The following is a 20,453-nucleotide window of genomic DNA, read 5'->3' on the forward strand; positions in this document are numbered from 1 at the left end:
CTCAGAGCTCATTCTTTCGATCTTCATGAAGGATTTTCAGATAACGTTGAGCCTATCAGAAGAATTGGGTCTCCTTGTCAACAAGACGAGTCTCTTCTGACACCAGGATGCTCAGCGCCACATCTTACAGGATGTTCGGCGTCTTGCTATATTAACCGACGATCGGCGCCACACCTTCCAGGACGCTCGGCGCCACGTCTTACAGGACGATCGGCACCACGTCTTACAGGACGATCGGCGCCCCGTCTTTCAGGACGCTCGGCGCCACGTCTTTCAGGATGCTCGACGTCGAAGATCTAGCATGAGGCATGACATTGAACATGAGAACCTCGGACTTCGTGATGACACTAGTCGAATCGAATGTCATGATCAAGGACGCCTTAGTTCCGATCTCTTTGATCACGAAAGTTTTTATTGAGCGTCTAGCCTTAGAACAACGCGGTGACATAGGCGGTGATCTGGGTTTCCTTGATGCCAGAAGTCAGGACCTTAAAGAGCTGTATCCTGATGAACACAACGTCACTACTTCCGTTAAATCTTCTGACACCATCACAAAAGATACTTTATTTTAGGATGGTGATTCAGAGTCAGGTTTTTTCGGGCTTTTACGTCTCCTCTTAGAACGGAGCAAGCCGTCTTGAAACTGCAATCTTTTCCAAAGATACACAAGTGTCCTGCGAGGAAGTGGATGAGTTTGCTGGGAAACCTATCCTCTTTGGGAGGGTTTTTTTTCCCTGGGAAGGCTGAATCTTTCTTTGTGACCATTAATATGTCACTGTTCATCCTAGTTTTTTTGGACCAGGGTTCGTTTCCCGGCCAGTCAGAAGCTAGAGGCTACTGTTCTTGTGGGATTTTTCTTCTTTCTCTCCAATTCATCCTCAACTCAAGAGGATGGTTCACAGAGATACTGGAAGGGATGATGGACTCTCCTAGAAGCCTTCCTTTAGAGTAGATTACTCAGACAACCTCTCTTGGAAAGGTACCTTTCAAGTCTCCTAGCTCTTCATCTAACTACCTTCAGTCTATTGAAATCTCACAGGAGCTAGAGATTTTTTGAAGGAGGCAGCTAGGGCTTTTACAAGGCAATAAAGACTTCTACCATCAGGATTTATCAATCCAAGTGGGAGGTTTTAGAGAATGGTGCAGAGTCAACTCTGCTTTCTCCCAGTATCTTTACAGCTCAGATTGTTGACTCCCTCTTGTACCTTCGAAGGAAGCTCATTTGTTCATCCTCTTCCATCAAGGGATACAGGAGTCTGCTAGTGACTGTAGTCAGACACAGTATCTTGGACTTTTCAATGATAAAGTCCTACAGGTACTTCTCAAATCGTTTGAAACATCGAAACTATCTGCTCATTGCAGTTAGGCTTCCTCGCCAAGAATGACCGCTCTTCTCAACCTTGACCCAAGGCTTTTGAGTTTCCGAATCTTTCGGAGGTGGTTGGCGAGGAGTTGGAGAGAGTCTTGTGTCCAGTAAGAGCCCTGAAGTTCTATCTGGGCAGAATGTAAGAGTTGCGAGGCAAGTCGAAAGCTCTTTGGTGCTCGAGCAAGAAGCCCTCATTACAGATATCAAGAATGTCCTTTCATTCTTCAGCAGACTCTTATAAGAGAGGCTCATACGCATTACAGTGAGACTGGCTTCAACCACTACTTTCCCATAATACTGATACCTTTTTCTTCTCTTGGAACTTTTATATTTTTGTGGTTGTTTGTGGAGATTGCGACAGTCTTCCACAATCATTGATTTTAGTCAAGTGGTCAATTTGCTCCTTGAGAGCGCCCGGAACAAGGGTATTGGAAGATGTCCTGTCACAGAGGTTTTTAGACCGGTTTGACAGCTCCTAGAGGTCTTCAGCCCCCTGGGTGGATCGCTGGACCTCATAAGGAAAGCTGACATAAGGAAAGAATTCATTGAAGTCAGCTTCCTTATCAGGTACGAACCCTTAAGTTTGTTTATTAACTCTTAAGTAAACAATTCCATCTATATTGGCTGTCTCTTAACTCTCCACCAAAGGTGTTAATCAGCTATATATATAACTACCAGGTAAGTCTTATGTTTGAAAATGTTATTTTTATTATAAAATAAATTTTTGAACCTACTTACCTGGTAGTTATATATAATTAAAATCCCACCCTCCTCCCCTCTAGAGACTAGAGGCATGGAAAATATGAGGGAACAGGGGAGGGTTCCGAGGTACCTCTCTAGGGTGCGTAGGTAGTACACCTGGCTATCCAATCGGCGATTGGCGCGAGTTTTGAATGCTCTACAGTGACGTCAGAGACTAAGCTATATATATAACTACCAGGTAAGTATGTTCAAAAATTTATTTTATAATAAAAATAAAATTTTTCAAGATAAATCACCCTGTCGTCGAAAAACCGAAGGTCAAGAGGCAAAAATCCTATGCAGTTTGGAGATGTCCTAAGTCACCTTATTAAGTTTTATGAATGTCAAAGTTCTGTCCTTAAAAAACGGCATTAGCCGGCCAGACCCCTTAACACAAATTACCCTTTTAAAGATTCAATGCCCATTCCAGCTCCACTGTAGACATATCCCTATTTTGAAGGCCTGTGTTGCATAGATAAGAAAAATAATTAATATTTCAAAAATTTATTATAGTATATCACCAATAGTGCTCTTATTGTGGATGTACCATTGTATTTTTTTTACATCTGAATTGAAATATGTTTTATATAAGGCCACAGTACAAAACATAAAATCATCATGTGCATTTCATTTTGCGTGCACTTAATTTTATGTATCTGTTGTACTCTGATGATAGTGTACCCTTCATATCCCTTTTATACCTGATTCTTCTATAGTTGAGCTGTTGCATCTAGATGAATTCAAATTAATGATAAAAACGGTATGTAAAGGTAGTAAAAACGGTATGTCTGATCATTTTTTGGTGGAAGGAAAATTAGTTGTAGCAAAGGAGTGGGGGTATGTAAAAGGGAGCTAGTGAGGGTTGAAGAGTTAATAAAACCTGAGGTAAAAAATGAATATCGAGAAAGGTTGAAAATGGCATATAACAGAGTGAAAGTGAGAGAAACTGGTAATTTAGAGGAGTGGAAGTTAGTAAAAGAAAATTTTGTTGGTATTGCAAGTGATGTGTGTGGCAAGAAGTTTGTTGGAGGCAGCATGAGGAAGGGTAGTGAATGGTGGAATGAAGGAGTGAAGGTAAAAGTGGAAGAGAAAAAGAGAGCATTTGAAGAATGGCTGCAGAGTAATAGTGTAGATAAGTATGAAAGATATTGAGAGAAAAATGTGGAAGTAAAGGGCAAGGTAACCGAGGCAAAGAGGGCGGCTGACCTGAGGTGGGGTCAGGGATTGGGTCGTTCATATGAAGAGAATAAGAAGTTTTGGAAAGGTGAAGAGAGTAAGGAAAGCTGGTTTGAGAATTGAAGAGACAGTGAAAGATAGAAATGGAAGGTTGTTAAAATGAGAGGAGGCAAGGAAAAGGTTAGCGGAATATTATGAAAGTTTATTGAATGTTGAGGATAATAGGGAGGCAGATATAATTGCTGTTGCAGGTGTTAAGGTGCCAGTGATGGGAGATGAGACTGAGAGAGATTACAAGAGAGGAAGTGAGGAGAGCACTAGATGAAATGAGAGTAGGAAAAGCACCTGGTATGGATGGTGTGAGAGCTGAGATGTTGAAGGAAGGGGTGTGACTGTACTTGAATGGTTGGTGACATTGTTTAATATGTGTTTTATGTTGTCAATGGTACCAATGGATTGGGTTTGTGCATGTATTGTACCACTATATAAGGGTAAGGGAGATGTGCATGAGTGTTGTAATTCAATGGGTATTAATTTTTTGAGTGTGGTTGGAAAAGTGTATGGTAGAGTACTGATTAATAGGATTAAGGATAAAACAGAATGCAAACTTAGAAGTACAGGGTGGTTTTAGTAGAGGTAGGGGATGTATGAATCAGATTGTTACAGTTAGGGAGATATGCGAGAAATATTTAGCAAAAGGTAAGGAGGTGTATGTTGTATTTATGGATCTGGAGAAAGCATATGATAGAGTCGATAGGGAAGCAACGTGGAATGTGATGAGGTTATATGGAATTGATGGAAGGCTGTTGCAAGCAGTGAAAAGTTTCTACAAAGGTAGTAAAGCATGTGTTAGGACAGGAAATGAGGTGAGTGATTGGTTTCCAGGGAGAGTGGGGCTGAGACAGGGATGTGTGATGTCGCCATGGTTGTTTAACTTGTTTGTTGATGGAGTGGTGAGAGAGGTGAATGCTCGAGTGCTTGGACGAGGATTGAAACTGATAGACGAGAATGATCATGAATGGTAGGTAAATCAGTTGTTGTTTGCGGATGATACTGTACTGGTTACAGACTCGGAAGAGAAGCTTGGACGATTAGTGACAGAATTTGGAAGGGTATGTGAGAGAAGGAAGTTGAGAGTTAATGTGGGTAAAAGTAAGGTTATGAGATGTATGAGAAGGGTAGGTGGTGCGAGGTTGAAGTCATGTTGAATGGAGAGTTCTTGAGGAGGTCTATCAGTTTAAGTACTTGGGGTCTGTTGTTGCAGCAAATGGTGGAGTGGAAGAAGATGTACGCAGGGAGTGAATGAATGATGCAAAGTGTTGGGGGCAGTGAAAGGATTGGTAAAGAACAGAGGGATGGGCATGAATGTAAAGAGAGTTCTGTATGAAAAAGTGATTGCACCAACTGTGATATATGGATCGGAGTTGTGGGGAATGAAAGTGACGGAGAGACAGAAATTGAATGTGTTTTAGATGAAGTGTCTGAGGAGTATGGCAGGCGTATCTCGGGTAGATAGGGTTAGGAACGAAGTAGTAAGGGTGAGAACGGGTGTAAGAAATGAGTTAGCAGCTAGAGTGTATATGAATGTGTTGAGGTGGTTTGGCCATGTTGAGAGAAGGGAAAATGGTTGTCTGCTAAAGAAGGTGATAAATGCAAGAGTTGATGGGAGAAGTACAAGAGGAAGTCCAAGGTTTGGGTGGATGGATGGAGTGAAGGAAGCTCTGGGTGATAGGAGGGTAGATGTGAGAGAGGCAAGAGAGCGTGCTAGAAATAGGAATGAATGGCGAGCGATTGTGACGCAGTTCAGGTAGGCCCTGCTGCTTCCTCCGGTCACCTTGGATGAGCTCGGAGGTGGAAGCAGTAGGGGATTCAGCATTACGAAGCTTCATCTGTGGTGGATAACGGGGAAGGGTGGGCTGTGGCACCCTAGCAGTACCAGCCAAACTCGGTTAAAGGATCATCTTGCTGGGAGGAATGTAGGGAGGAAAGGTGCCCTTTTTTTAATTTTTTTTCATTTCTTTGATGTCGGCTACCCCCCAGAAATTGGGGGAAGTGCCTTGGTATATGGATGGAATAAAAACAAAATTATGGAAAGGTACTCTTATTAGATTAAGACAGATTTGAAAGAAGGAAAATGCCATAGTGAGGTAAATTTGACATAAGCCTTCAATTCTGAAATCTGTGTGTGTTATGTAGTTTGTGAAAACATTCACAAATGTATATTAAAATGTTTTTAAATGAGGGTAGGCAAAGCATGACTTTCCCGCTCCTTACAACATTGATGAAAAGGAACACGTCTTATGTTCTTATTGTTTGTTCCTATGAGACCATACAAATCTTCGTACTTTAATTGGGGAGATTAATTCAGCTGGTGAAGGCTACGGATCAAGAAACGCCACCAGCTTTCACCGGCGGAGAGCTTCACTTTTGATTTGGCCGCTGTTGAGTACACATGTACTGCCAGTGCCTAAGCAAATTTTTTCATTTTCTTTACTATTGCAGGACGTGAAAGTGGTTGTGATCTTGGGTTTATGGAAGTGAAATGGGAGTTTTTTGTTTGCCTGGGAAAGGGTGTAAGTTGATGATAGGAGGCCTATCAGATTGGGTTTGACTTGGAATAACTATACTGAACTAAGAGCTGCTGCTCAGAGAGTTTATGCTTCAGCTGAAAAGGAATACAATTTGACCATAAAAGAAATGTTTTCTTGTACCACCCAGTAAGTATGAGAGTTTCGTGCTGTCTGGTGGGAAGGCTGTGACCTTCCTGGCTCACCAGGCACCAAACCAGTAATCTTAAAGGGTTCTGAATAGACAGGATACTGGGGTCTCCTTTTCTCAAAATAAGTTACCCTTGAGGTAATGATGCCGCTAAGGAACTCGTCGATCTTGAGGGCTACGTCTCTCCTTCCTAAGAGTTGGGTGCAGACGATGGTGGAATTTTGGAGAGGTGCTTCGCAGGATTCCCTTATACAGTGTGCGGTTTTCTTCGGGCCCTTGCCGTTCAAAGGCAGCATCAGCCCAAATTTTGAGGGCACCAGCTCCGAGACCTAAATCAATGCCACCTGCTGTCTCTTCTCGAAAAGAACCTGTGCGTGCATAGCCTTTACATGCACCCCAACCTGGTCCTTTCAGGAAGGGTAGTGGTAGGAAGAAGGGAGGTAGAAGAAAACTGATGCCAACATTCCCCATCACCCGCTCCCGAGGATAAGGTATGCCAGTGTCACAAGTAGATGACATGGCAAACATAGGGCCGAGCCTTGGGTAATGAGTGTTCTTCAGAATGGTTACTTAATACCTTTTCAAGGCTGTCACCCCCCTATCTCAGTTATTGATAAAGTTTCCGGTAGATCATCCAACATCGCCGAGAGCCTAGGCCTTGCGGACAGAGGTGGACAGGATATTGGATAAGTAAGCTTAAAGTCATTCAAGATGAGACTCTGGGGCTTCTACAGTAAGCTCTTCCAGTTGGAGAAGGTGACTGGAGCCTGGACAAGTTTGTCAAACAAATTTCATGATGGTAACAGTACAGTGTGTACTGTCTTCTGTGAAAGAGGGAGACTTCATGCTTTTGATGGATCTGAAGGATGCATACTTTCAAGGGCTTCTTCATCAGTCCTCTCGAAAGTACCTCCACTTCTCCCTCTATGGTACAGTGAACCAGTTCAAGACTATGCTTTGAATTATGTACAGCCTCCCAAGTGTTCACCTTGGTAGCCACTTTGCCCCACTCATGACGGATATGTCTGCTGATTTATCTCGACGATTGGCTTATCCTGGCCTCCTCTGAGAGACAGTTGCTACAGGGTCAAGATTGGATTCTTGCATTTTGCCACGATCTGGTGATTGTGGTACATTAGATGGCGAATCTCATATCCAAGCAGAGAATGAAGTACTGTGCTTGGGCATGCTGATAGACATTGCAGCAGCGAGTACAAACGATTGCATCAGCAAGCTCAGGAATGTTGTGCAACTGTTCCTGTTAAATACAGAAGTACCACCTCAGCACTGCAGAATCTTATTGGTCACCTTTCTTTGTCGGAAAAACTCGTTCCTCACAGGGAATGTACTAGGAGATGCACTCAGTTGCCAGGGACGGGTTGCAGGAGTAGAGTTGTCCCTTCAACCTCTGATCGGAGAAAGACTTGTCACCCAGCAAAACAAGAAACTTCCCTTGTTTTGTTCACCCGTTCTAGACCCATGGACTGTGTTTGAAGACGCCATCCAACACCCATGTAATCACCTGGATGCCAGGACACAGAATGACCCTGGTGGTTCCTAGATGGCCCTCTTCCTAGTGGTATCCCTATCATCTGCCTCTTCTTGTCAATGTCCTGAGAGAACTATCCCAGTGGTCCTCTGTCAGCTGTACCTTCAGAGGAACCACCAGTTCATGAAGTCTTTGGAATATCACGGGTATAGGCTATCCTGCTTCTCTTCTCAAGTGATAGGCTTGTCATGAGGCACTGCACAGATGTTTGGATATCTCGGCAGCTTTTGTCCAGACAGAGTGTGGCATCTTTTGTGATTAGTGTTGTAGAAGAAGTATGTCTCTGGTTGGAGCCATTCTAGTGCAGATCGCAGATTTCCTATTCTTTTTTCGTTGAGAGAAGCGCCTCTCAGTCGTGGATATCAAAGGCCTTGAGTGTGGTCTATTGACTGAAGGGTATAGAGTTCTTCACTTCGTAGGAGGTGTCTATGGTCATTTAAAGGTTTGAGTAGTTTTTCCCATTTTGAGACCTCAAATCCTCTGAGTGGGACGTGATTTGTCTGCAAGGCCCTTACACATACCCCATTTGAGCCTTTGAGGAGGTCGTCAGATAGGGATCTAACTCTCAAGACTATTTTTTTGCTAGCCTTAGCATCGGCGAAGATAGTAGGCGAGTTGTATGAACTCTCTTATTTAGTCACCCACGCTGAGGTGTGGAAGGAGGTCTCCTTCAGTTTTGTGCCATTGTTCATGGCCAAAATCCAGAACTGGCAGCGCATGACCCCAGGTTGAAGTCCTTTTCCATCCCCTCCTTGTGGATGGTGATTGAGGAGATGCTTTTGTGTCCAGCAAGGTCTCTGCGTTGCTATCTAAAAATGACCCGACACCTCAGTCCTGAATATCAGACTTTTCGTCAGTACTGGCAGAACCAAGAAAGAGGTGTCAAGGTGGCTTTGTGAGATGAACTGTAAAGCGTAAGCCTTGACTAACAGGAGGGTCGAGATACCAGCTAGAACCATACCTCATGAAGTCAGTGGTATTGGCCCCACCATGGCTTTTAAGAGAAGCCTATCAGTGTTCTAAGTGATGAAGGCTGGCATGTGGAAAAGGCAGACCACATTCACAGCCTTTTACTTGTGAGAGTATACCCACGAGTCCCTTATCACCTCATGCTTGGTCCTGTGGTGGCTGCTTTAGTTGTTGTGTAATCAGCCCACCTCCCACGTGAGACTAGGATGCATCTAGTTTATGGTAATTTGTAGATGTAAGTCAAGAATGAATGATAGAATAACTGGCACTTCTTCATTCTTCTGTCCCCCCTCTTGGGAACTAAGTAGTTGAATCGTTACTTGGTGGATTGGATCTGATGCTGGTAAGTTACACTTCGGAGCCCCATTCTTTATATCCAAAGAAGTCTATCCCATCCTACTTAACGAGGGGTTGATGATGGAATTTATACCAGCCAATTGATTATCATACAAGTATATCTTTTCAAACTGACGTTCCCTTCAGGGGAAGGGTTTTTCAATTTTGATCGAGTACATTCACCCATTTACAGCTTAGGCCCTATCAGTCTTTCATTCCAGTGAAAGACGGGTAGGAGATTCTTGCGGTCAGTGCTTAGCTCCTGTACAGAACAAGCGGTGGTCACTTGCAAAGAAGAAAATGAACAATTCACTTCAGTTTTAAGGGGACATCCAACCCACCAGGCAGTGAGTCTCCCTATTAAAGGACAAGGGTTTGTATGTTGCATAAGAATAAATCACAGATTTTTAAAGTAATTTGAATTTTTCCTACCCATACAAACACAAGATCTTTTATACACTTCCCTTCTCAACCACCCTTCACCAGCTGGCTAATTGCTTGTTATCCAAGATTTTAACGACCATCTCTATCTTGCGCATAATCAATCTCCCTAATTAAAGGATTCACATTTGCATTGTTTGGAAAAATACAAATTATTTTTAAAATACGTAATATTTGTGTGGCAAAGTATGTACAGTATTGTTTGATTTCATTCATTCATTTGATATAATTGTGCGTTAATCTGTCCTTGTTTTTCACTATGTGAAAGGAAAAAGTTTATTGGAAAGCTCTGGCCAAATTTTGCTTATTATTAAATTTCATCACTATATAAGGGATTTTGACGTAGGAAAAATCTATTTCTGGGCGAGGGACCTGTGCCGCCCAGTGAATAAGCTCCATTTAGCACTTATTCTTAGGTAATTTACTGCTAAATATACCAGAAAAAATGTAAAGGAGTGCTAGGTTAACTAGCTCGCTCACCTATTGGTGTCGGTATAAAATTGGGTGTATAATCCAGAGGTCCCGCACTATTTAGATTCATCCACGACAAAGACCCCAATAGAGGAGAGCCGTTCAACCTCACTCGGCACCACCAACTCTGCATCCGCTCAGAACCCAACTCCTTAGCACCCAAAGTTTGGGGACTCCAAGGGAGAGGAGCTGGGAGGGTTCACTGGGCGGCACAGGTCCCTCGCCCAGAAATAGATTTTTCCTACGTCAAAATCCCTTTTCTGGGCTCGAACCTGTGCCGCCCAGTGAATCTATACAAGAGAAATGTCACCAAACTTGCAAAATAAAGGAAAAACATAAGCGTAAGGAAAATACAAGATGCTTTAATCAGAGATGAGTGCCAAAAAACAATTATAAGGGTGTCTTAAAAGGAACATAAATCCACTTGGTAGAACAACTGACAAATAAGGTAAGGTATAATAATGCCATGAGTGATAATATATACAGATACTCAGGAGTTAAAGATTTACAAATATAATAATAGTATTCAGGTGCGAAACCAACGAATACAAATAGGGTATAAATGAGGCAGGTAAGGGGGAGAGATAAAGTGACAAGGAATTAACATGTGAGTTACCTGGGAGTAACTACGCTCCCTGCAGCTACTGTAGAAAATTTTAGGGCTTCCAAATGTTTAAGGTAGTGTTTCTTGAACACTGACGGTGATTTCCACCCTGTATACCTGGAAAGGTCCGTAAAATTCATGTGGTGAAAAAAGTTCACCGAAGTAGCAACCGCTCTGATATCATGTACAAGAGGAAAAGAGTCAGGGCTAGCTTGTTTAATAAAATACAAAATTTGTTGCCTGATCCCTTTAATGGTAATGGTACCACCTTGTTCTCTAACGAATAGAGGCCCCGAGGACTTAGAGGAGGTCCGGGATAAATAAGACCTAAGAGTAGCAACAGGGCACAGAGATGGATCTTGCGCGAGGGGAACAATTTTCCAGGAGGACCATCTGTTCTGAGGGTCTTCGTTCTTAGCCAAAAAGAATTTGTTAGGCGAAAGAAGGACCTCTCCCGAAGGAAGGAACTCAATATGACCCGGGTCTCTCGACAAGGCTGCCAGTTCAGAAATTCTTGCCCCGGAAGCCAAGCTCACCAGGAAAAGTGTTTTCCTGAGAAGGGGAATGTAATCACAAGAACTGTTAATGGTATCAGAAGCCAATTTGAGTACATCATTAAGGAACCAGGTCACCGGGGTAGGACGAGTAACCGGTTTCAGTCTGGCACAAGCTTTCGGAATTGAAGCTAACAAAGAGTCGGTTAAGTCTATGTTAAAACCTACTAGGAAGATCTTTTTCAAAGCAGATTTAATAGTGGTGATAGTATTGGCTGCCAGACCTGATTCTAATAAAGTTCTAAAGAAAGTGACTGTAAGGTTCAAGTTCATACAGTGCACGTCTGAGTCCATCAAAAATTTTGCCAACTTTTTAACTGCAGAATCATATTGGCGGATGGTGGAATCCCGTTTATCTGATTCTAGAAACAAGGTGTTTTTAGGATCGATATTGGCACCATGCATGGCCGCAAACTTCATGAAGTCCATAAAGTTAGGGCGCTCTGAATGTTTGAGAAAGCGTACACAACGCGTGTTTGTACTATCTGAGACAGAACCGGATTGGGTATCGGGTGAGGATATAGTCTCAACTCTCGCAGGAGAGGATACCAGTTGCTCTTGGGCCAATTGGGTGCGACCAAGGCTACTTGTCCCTTGAAGGATCTCAGTTTGTCTAGGACTTTCAGTAAAAGATTCACCGGGGGAAAGAGATAAATCCTTTCCCAGATGTCCCAATTCTGTGACATGGCGTCTGTGGCGTAAGCCTGAGGGTCTAGATTGGGAGCCACATATACTCTCAATTTGTGGTTGGACTCCGTGGCGAAGAGGTCCACTTGGAGACCGGGAACTCGAGAGAGAATCCACCGGAATGACTTTAGATCGAGTGACCATTCCGATTCTAGAGGGGAGGTCCGGGACAAGGCGTCTGCCACTACGTTCCGGACTCCCGCCAGGTGGACAGCTGAAAGATGCCAACGGTTCGAGGCTGCTAGGGAGAATATGGCTACTAGAACATGGTTCAGGGGCCCTGATTTTGACCCGCCTCTGTTGAGGCAGCGGACCACCACTTCGCTGTCGAGGACCAGACGAAGGTGTTGTCTCTTGGGTAGAGCGAGACGTTTCAGGGTTAGAAGAACTGCCATGGCCTCCAGCACATTGATGTGAAATTGGCGGAATAAGGGAGACCAAAGACCTTGAACTTTCCTGAGCTGAGAATAGCCGCCCCAACCTGATAGGGATGCGTCCGTGTGAATGATTAGCTTCGGAGGCGGAAACCGAAGGGGAACTGACTTTGACAGATTGTTGGCTCTTGTCCAAGGAAGAAGTCTCTCCCGTAGAATGGGAGGAAGGCGGACTTTCCTGTCCCGGAGCTTCCGGTTCGCCCTCGAACGCCAGACACGGTTGATATCTTTCAATTTTGCCTTCAGAAGTAGATCCGTCACTGAGGCAAATTGAAGGGACCCCAGAATCCTCTCTTGGAGTCGTCTGGAACTTACTTTGTCTTTGAGAAAGCGTTTGGTGTTCCTCGCAATCTCTAACCTCTTGGGTTTGGGAAGACACAGAGTATGAGATATAAGGTCCCATTGCAGGCCGAGCCAATGGAACTTTGATTTCGGAAGAAGACGGGACTTCTTGAAGTTGATCTGGAAGCCTAGAGATTGAAGATATTGGATGACTCTGTGAGTGGCTTTTAGGCAATTTTGGGAGGTGTCTGACCAAATGAGCCAGTCGTCCAGATAGGCTACTACTTGAATCCCCTGATTTCTGAGTTCCTGAACAGCGACTTCTGCTAACTTTGTGAAGATCCTTGGGGCGATGTTGAGCCCGAAAGGCATCACCTTGAAGGAGTAATTTTTGTCCCCTAGGCGGAAGCCTAGATACGGACGGAAGTGTCTCGCTATCGGGACGTGATAATAGGCGTCTGTAAGATCGATAGAGGTGGTGACGGCCCCACGGGGAAGTAAGGTCCGCACCTGGGAGACGGTAAGCATTCGAAACTTGTCGCATTGAATGGACAAGTTGAGAAGGGATAGGTCTAGAATCACTCTTCTCTTGTCCGAATCCTTCTTCGGGACACTGAACAGCCGACCCTGAAACTTCAGGTGTTTCGTTTCTTGTATGGCGTTCTTTTGTAACAGATCCTGGACGAATTCGACTAGGTCCGGAGTGGAATGTTGATGAAATTTGTTCGGAGGAGGAGGCCCTTGAATCCAACTCCACCCCAGTCCCTTGGAGATGATACTGAAAGCCCAGGGACTGAACCTCCATTTGTTGCGGAAGGCATAAAGCCTCCCCCCTACCTGCTGCACCTCAGTATTGGCTTGAGGAGTTGCCTCCACGTCCGCCTCGGAAGTTCTTTCCCTTGCGAAAGAATTTTCCTCTACCCCTGTTCTGGTTTGAACCACGATGGTAGCCTCTACCTCTGTTATAACTCTGGGAAGAGCTATGCGCCTCATAAGACTGGTTAAAGGCGGGAGAGGTGGTGGAGGCACCGGAAAGCTGGCTCTTAGGGAGCAGAACGGTGACATAGTCGTCCGAAGGAGCCTGAGAGGTAGAAGGCTGCGCAGGAGCAACGGGAGATGGAGGAAGAGGCAGTCGGAAATTGGACGAACTACTCTGCTGTTGCCTGAACTGGGTGGAGGTATATGGGCGGAGCTTTTTCCTACCCCGGGCTTGGTAATTTGCGGGGTCATATTTTCGTTTCGGAGTCAAACCCCAACGGGCTTTAAGGCTCTGATTGACTCTAGTGGCCTCTGCCAAGACTTCCTCCACAAGATCCTCAGGGAAGAGATTTGAACCCCAGCAGGAGGACCGGATAAGCTTATTAGGCTCGTGCCTAATAGTCGCCTCAGCCAGGACGTGTTTGCGACACCTACGTTTAGCAATAGCGAAGTCATAAAGATCATAATACAATGACTGCAACGTAGCCTTATTGAGAGACTTAAAGATACTCTCAGTATCATAAGTCAAGGCTATCGACTCCGTGGATGTGGCCAAGTTCAGAGTTCGGCCAACACGTAGGCGGGAATCATACTCCTGTTTAATGAGGGATTCCGGGAGACGGGGAAGCCGCTCACTAAACAAAACTGAGGCACAGTCCGCTGATAGCTTGCCAGAGGTAAAAGTGGTATGGACATTGTCCCAACACTCAATGCCAGAAGGAAGAAGGAGGGAGATCGGATCCACCTCTCGGATGGGAGGCAAGGGCTTCTCCTCCAGAGCATATTGGAAAGCAAGCTCTGCTACCTTATTGACGCATGGAGTCACGGTGTTTTTATCCATTAAAAACATTGTGAAGAAACTCTTATACGGCGTCAACATGGTGTTGGTGCAACCAATGTCGTTCAGGAACCTAGCCCAAACAGATTGGGCTTGTTCTTTTGGGAAGATGACGGTCTCTTTGGGGACCTTATCTAGCCGAACCAGAGCTTCCTCGGTAAGCCTGGCATAACCATGAAATGGAAATGCCAGACCAGGAGGAAAGAATTCAAAGTCCTCTAGAGGACGAGTGCCAAGACCTTCCAAAGTTAACATTCCGTCTGAGAACGGAGAATGAAGAGCCATGCGCCAAGGATTATTCTTGGTAAACGGCGGGAGCTTAGAGGCATCCGGGATGAGAGAGCTTTGGACTCGCTCCGGAGCACCTTGCTCTAATGCCCCAAGTCTCTGACCGATGTTAGAGAACATCGTGTCCATCTTGGCCTGCATTTCCGACACCAACTTAGCTTGCATCTCCGACACAATGCGAAGCATGGCTGATTCGGAAAGGCCCGGGCTAGGAGCAGGAGTGGCGGATTGTACTCCCGGGTCGTGAGACTTAGAGGAGGAGCCGGAAGCCTTAGATGACGGGTTTGTATTCAGCTTAGAACTATGGGAAGCCTTGTGAGGCTTACGAGCTTTAGGTAAGGTTCTAGATGTAGACTTATCCTTGGGGGGAACCGGGTGTGATCGTTGAGACGAATCACGGTCCCCAGAAAAACCATGAAAGGAAGAGCGATCAGAAGAAGAAGAAAGAGCGGGGCTGAGGATAGGAATCTCAGCGCCGGTAACACCTGCCTCACTTACCACCCTACCTGCGTCCGGATCATCCAATAACATGGGTTCGACGTCCAGGTTCATGGAAGCAACATTGTCTTCCAGATCTCCGGGGGCATCCGACGGATCTTGATTTTGATCAATAAACCCCGCTATGGTGGCATCAATGTGGGCAATGATGGGAGCTGCAACATGCCTAGCCACAGCGGCTGAAGACTTGGCGTTAGGATAGACCATGGCACAATAGTCTTCGGATAGGACGTAAGGCTGCTTGGATTTGACGTTTCGGGCAAAACCACCAACCCACACTTTCAGTGTGGCCCGGGCCGCAGACTTTTGCTCCAGGGATGCCTGAAATAATAGTGGGAATTATAAAAAGGCAGACTCCCAGTGGTCCTTCAAGACCATAGAAATCTTACTAAATAGTGTATGTATACCAAAAAAGGTAAGATAAATAAGAAGGCAACATAGCCAACAGGACTCACCGAGTCAGATCCAAGGGTGGTGATGAGGTCAAAACAGACCATGCAGTTATCAGGGTGCCAGACCACGATGTCCTCCAGCTGAACCCCGCAGAGGGCGTGAGACCGACATACGGTATGCCCACAAGGCTGATGCAGAACAGCCGCACAGGCCGTCGTCTGACAATGCACCATCTATAAAAAGAATAGTATATGAGAAACTGTAATTCTCTTAAGTAGGGGCGGGTCTGGAGGACCCGGGACTAACATAAGTCTAACTTAAGACTAGAACTTAACTGTAATACTCTTAAGTAGGGGCGGGTCCGGAGGACCCGGGCCTAAACATAAGTCTAACTTAAGACTAGAGTATAGCTATCCATTCCGGTCGAGCCGGGAGCATAAAAAGGATGCAACAAAGGATTAAGACACATAGTGTCTGATTTCCCGGGGCGAGGTTAAGCCCCGGGCCGGGAAATAAAAGTATATCCATAAACCAATTCATATAGGAACTCCGAGATAGTAATCTGTCATATATATAATCATATATAATCATAGGAACTGTTATAAATTAATAGGGGGGCGGAACTGTAGATAAGAACCGCCAACCGAACCCGGAGGGTTTCGTATAACATAATAAAAGTGTGATAAGTGAATATAAAATAGGGTGCACCGGGATCCAACTCTGTTGACCGGTGGCCAACCCGTCTAGACAGACGAACCCGCCGGGACACCCGGAGGACAAAGTCCATAAACACTGAACTACCCCCTCTAAAAGGAGGGAAGGCAACGGTCCCCTAGGGGAGGGGGGAGAGAAGCCTAGCCGCCCACCTAGCGAAAGGGGGAGCTTGGGGGAGGATCACGTGATACGGAGCAGCAGGGCTACCAACTGACGATCCCCAACCAGACAGATCAAACGGAGTAATAGCACAAATATTCATTATAATAGTAATAGCGTTGAAAAATTATATAGATATACACATAAAAAATTTAGGGCAAGGCATGCAACATAATAAATAAATCACAAAGGACACACCTGATGACTTATAAAATAAAATTGCCGCCTAGTAACGAAGGTCGGCAAGCCATAACGATACGTAACTGATATCGGCCCTAAATATGAACCACGAGGGTTCTAAACGCTAAATAATGAATATCCACAATAACAAATAACATTTAATTAATAATAAAATTAATACACATAGTAACACCGCGAGTGAAACTAAAAGCTCTCAAAACAGGAGTACCAACTGTAAGCGGAATCAAGCAAGATCGATATGAACGAAGAGAATAAACTCCTATAATTTAAATATTAAACGATCTAGAATGCTCAAAACACAGCAAAACATAGCTTGGTACTTAACTTAGACGGTGTCTCCTGGGAAACCGACGAAGAAGCCATAATCCAGTGGAAAATAAGCGAAAAACGAGAGCACAACAAAAAAGCGGGTTACAACACAGGCGTGCTAAAAGGAGTTGAGTTCTGAGCGGATGCAGAGTTGGTGGTGCCGAGTGAGGTTGAACGGCTCTCCTCTATTGGGGTTCTCTGTCGTGGATGAATCTAAATAGTGCGGGACCTCTGGATTATACGCCCAATTTTATACCGACACCAATAGGTGAGCGAGCTAGTTAACCTAGCACTCCTTTACATTTTTCTCTGGTATATTTAGCAGTAAATTACCTAAGAATAAGTGCTAAATGGAGCTTATTCACTGGGCGGCACAGGTTCGAGCCCAGAAAGGTTATATAATTAGTTGTGTGAATATATGTTAAGAAAAACATAATGCAAGATTCATCAAAATCCAGTTTATATGACAAATTTGAAAATATGTATTTTTTCCAATACAAACCTTTATTTATAGGGGTTATCGGTTCGCCGAAAGGATAATCTCTATAAATAATGTAAGGTTTGTTAGTGAAGGAACAAAATGAGGAAATGTACACACACAGATTTTTTTCTATACTGAATTTAAGTTTTATGCAATATCCCTTTGTCTGTACCTTGGCTACAATTATACACATGGTCTTGTTTCTAGATCCTGCAGGCTCACCCATCAGATACGTGCCCCCCAGTGAAAGCATGAGACCCGTCACTGCGGAAGATGATGAAGAGGCATCAGGTGAGCCCTTGCAGGGAAGTAAGGACTGAACTATCATCAGATTGACATTCTGATGCATTGTGAATTTACATGTCGAATGTGCCGTCCTTGATGCTTCATTGTTGTGAGGCGTTGATCTCATACCCTTTAGGGTATTGTAAAGGTAATCAGGCTGTTCATTCCTTCTGTACACTAGTTGTATTCTGTACAGATATTGTATAGAGAATTATATTTATATTTTCAAGTAATAAAGTGTATTACTCCTGATTAGTAATAAGCATTGTGTTGTAGTTGGGTCTTTTTAAAAGTTTTATACAGTATTTACTTTTTATGTTTATGGGTTATTTATTTGTATATCTTTTATTGTAGAATATTTTGTATACTACTGTATACCTAATGTATAACTTCTGACAAAGGTTGAAAAACAGGGAACAGTAATTGAATGCTGTTGGTAGTCATTTTATGGTAGAGAGTTAACTGGTTGATAGTGAAGACAAGGTTTGCATGGGTATTTTGAGTTTTGCATGTACAGTACAGTACATGGGATAGAATGTCAAGGTTTTATGCATGTTAATGTTTGATTGAAGGTCCTTTTAACCATGAATGAAAGTAAAGTAATCATACTCACTGTAGTTTTAGTCCTGTTATTGCTCTGATTTTAGGAAATGGGACTTTCCTGAAAATAACATTTCATTCACAAGCTTTTTGTCTAAAGTATTTTTATATGCACTCATGTACATTGTATATTGTTATACATATCCCAAGTCAGTTCAGTATATCAAATATATTTGATAGGCTTATGAAATTCTAAATGCACAATCCATGAAAGGACCTGCCTTAGGGCAGAACATTAAAGCAATAGTACAGTTTTACTGTAGTTATCATGCTTATTAAACATTGAAATTTATTATTATTATTATTATTATTATTATTATTATTATTATTACTAGCCAAGCTATAACCCTAGTTGAAAAAGCAAGATACTATAAGCCCAAGGGCTCCAACAGGGAAAAATAGCCCAGTGAGGAAAGGAAATAAGGAAATAAATAAATGATGAGAATAAATTAACAATATATCATTCTAAAAACAGTAACAGCATCAAAACAGATATGTCCTATATAAACTATTGACAACGTCAAAAACAGATATGTCATATATAAACAATAAAAAGACTCATGTCACCCTGGTCAACATAAAAACATTTGCTCCAACTTTGAACTTTTGAAGTTCCACAGATTCAACTACCCTAGGAAGATCATTCCACAACTTGGTAACAGCTGGAATAAAACTTCTAGAATATGTGTAGTATTGAGCCTCATGATGGAGAAGGCCTGGCTATTAGAATTAACTGCCTGCCTAGTATTACGAACAGGATAAAATTGTCCAGGGAGATCTGAATGTAAAGGATGGTCAGAGTTCTGAAAAATGTTATGCAACATGCATAATGAACTAATTGAACGATGGTGCCAGAGATTAATATCTAGATCAGGAATAAGAAATTTAATAGACCGTAAGTTTCTGTCCAACAAATTAAGATGAGAATCAGCAGCTGAACACCAGACAGGAGAACAATACTAAAAACAAGGTAGAATGAAAGAATTGAAACACTTCTTCAGAATAGATTGATCACCAAAAATCTTGTGAGACTTTCTCAATAAGCCAATTTTTTGTGCAATTGAAGAAGACACAGACCTGATGTGTTCTCAAAAGTAAATTTGCTGTCGAGAATCACACCTAAAATTTTAAAAGAGTCATACAAATTTAAAGAAACATTATCAATACTGAGATCCGGATGTTGAGGAGCCACCGTCCTTGACCTACTTACAATCATACTTTGAGTTTTGTTAGGATTCAACTTCATACCCCATAATTTGCACCATGCACTAATTTTAGCTAAATCTCTATTAAGGGATTCACCAACCCCAGATCTACATTCAGGAGATGGAATTGATGCAAAGAGAGTAGCATCATCTGCATATGCAACAAGCTTGTTTTCTAGGCCAAACCACATGTCATGTGTATATAGTATGAAAAGTAATGCGCCAAGAACACTACCCTGTGGAACACCGGATATCACATTCCTATACTCACCATGGTGCCCATCAACAACAACTCTTTGAGATCTATTACTTAAAAAATCAATAATAATGCTAAGAAACGACCCACCCACTCCCAACTGTTTCAGTTTGAAAACAAGGGCCTCATGATTAACACGGTCAAAGGCAGCACTAAAATCAAGGCCAATCATACGAACTTCCTGACCACAATCAAGGGATTTCTGTACAGCATTGGAGATTGTAAGGAGGGCATCACATGCTCCAAGGCCTTTACGAAAACCAAATTGCAAACTAGGGAGTAGGTGATTACCTTCAGCAAACCTATTAAGACGTTTTGCCAGAAGACGTTCAAAAACTTTAGATAATATGGGAATTATGGAAATTGGGCGGTAATCAGTGGGACTTGAGCTACCACAAACACATTTACATAGAGGAGTAACATTACCAATTCTCCAACAAGTGCTAAAAGCTCCTCTTCTTGCTAACTTGCGCAAAATAACAGATAACTTTGGAGCTAAGAAATCTGCTGACTTTATAAAAACAAAGGAAAAATACCATTTGGATCTACACCTCCATAAGCATCAAGGTCCATCAACATAGCTTTAATCTCACGAGATCGAAAAACTAAACTAGTTAGTTTAGCCTCAGGAAAACAGGAATGAGGAAGTTCAAGTTTTTTCATTACTCTGTTTACTGTCAAAAACATCAGCCAAAAGGGTTGCCTTTTCCTTTGGACAGTGAGTGACTGAGCCATCTGGTTTAAGTAAAGGAGGAACTGTTGCATCTACACCAAAGAGTTCAGATTTAAGGGTAGACCACCATTCAAGTTCCTGAGTTGTACCAGAAAGGGTTTCTTTTATGGTTAAATTGTATTCCTTTTCAGTTGAGGCATAAACTCTCTGAGCAAGATCTCAAAGCTGAGTATAGTTGTTCCAGGTA

The 20,453-nt window shown here is 43.2% G+C and overlaps 1 protein-coding gene across 1 annotated transcript in view; it reads left to right on the forward strand.

Moving 5' to 3' along the window:
• Positions 1 to 18,679, forward strand: part of LOC137625796 (major facilitator superfamily domain-containing protein 6-like) — an 88,520-nt gene extending 69,841 nt beyond the window's left edge. Inside the window, exon 11 of the mRNA XM_068356682.1 lies at positions 17,395 to 18,679. Within this exon, the coding sequence (XP_068212783.1) occupies positions 17,395 to 17,507 (113 nt within the window). The 3' untranslated portion in view covers positions 17,508 to 18,679. The remainder of the gene's footprint in view (positions 1 to 17,394) is intronic.
• Positions 18,680 to 20,453: the final 1,774 nt, after the last annotated feature.

This window comes from Palaemon carinicauda, chromosome 32 (genome assembly GCF_036898095.1).
Source record: "Palaemon carinicauda isolate YSFRI2023 chromosome 32, ASM3689809v2, whole genome shotgun sequence".
NCBI lineage: Eukaryota > Metazoa > Arthropoda > Malacostraca > Decapoda > Palaemonidae > Palaemon > Palaemon carinicauda.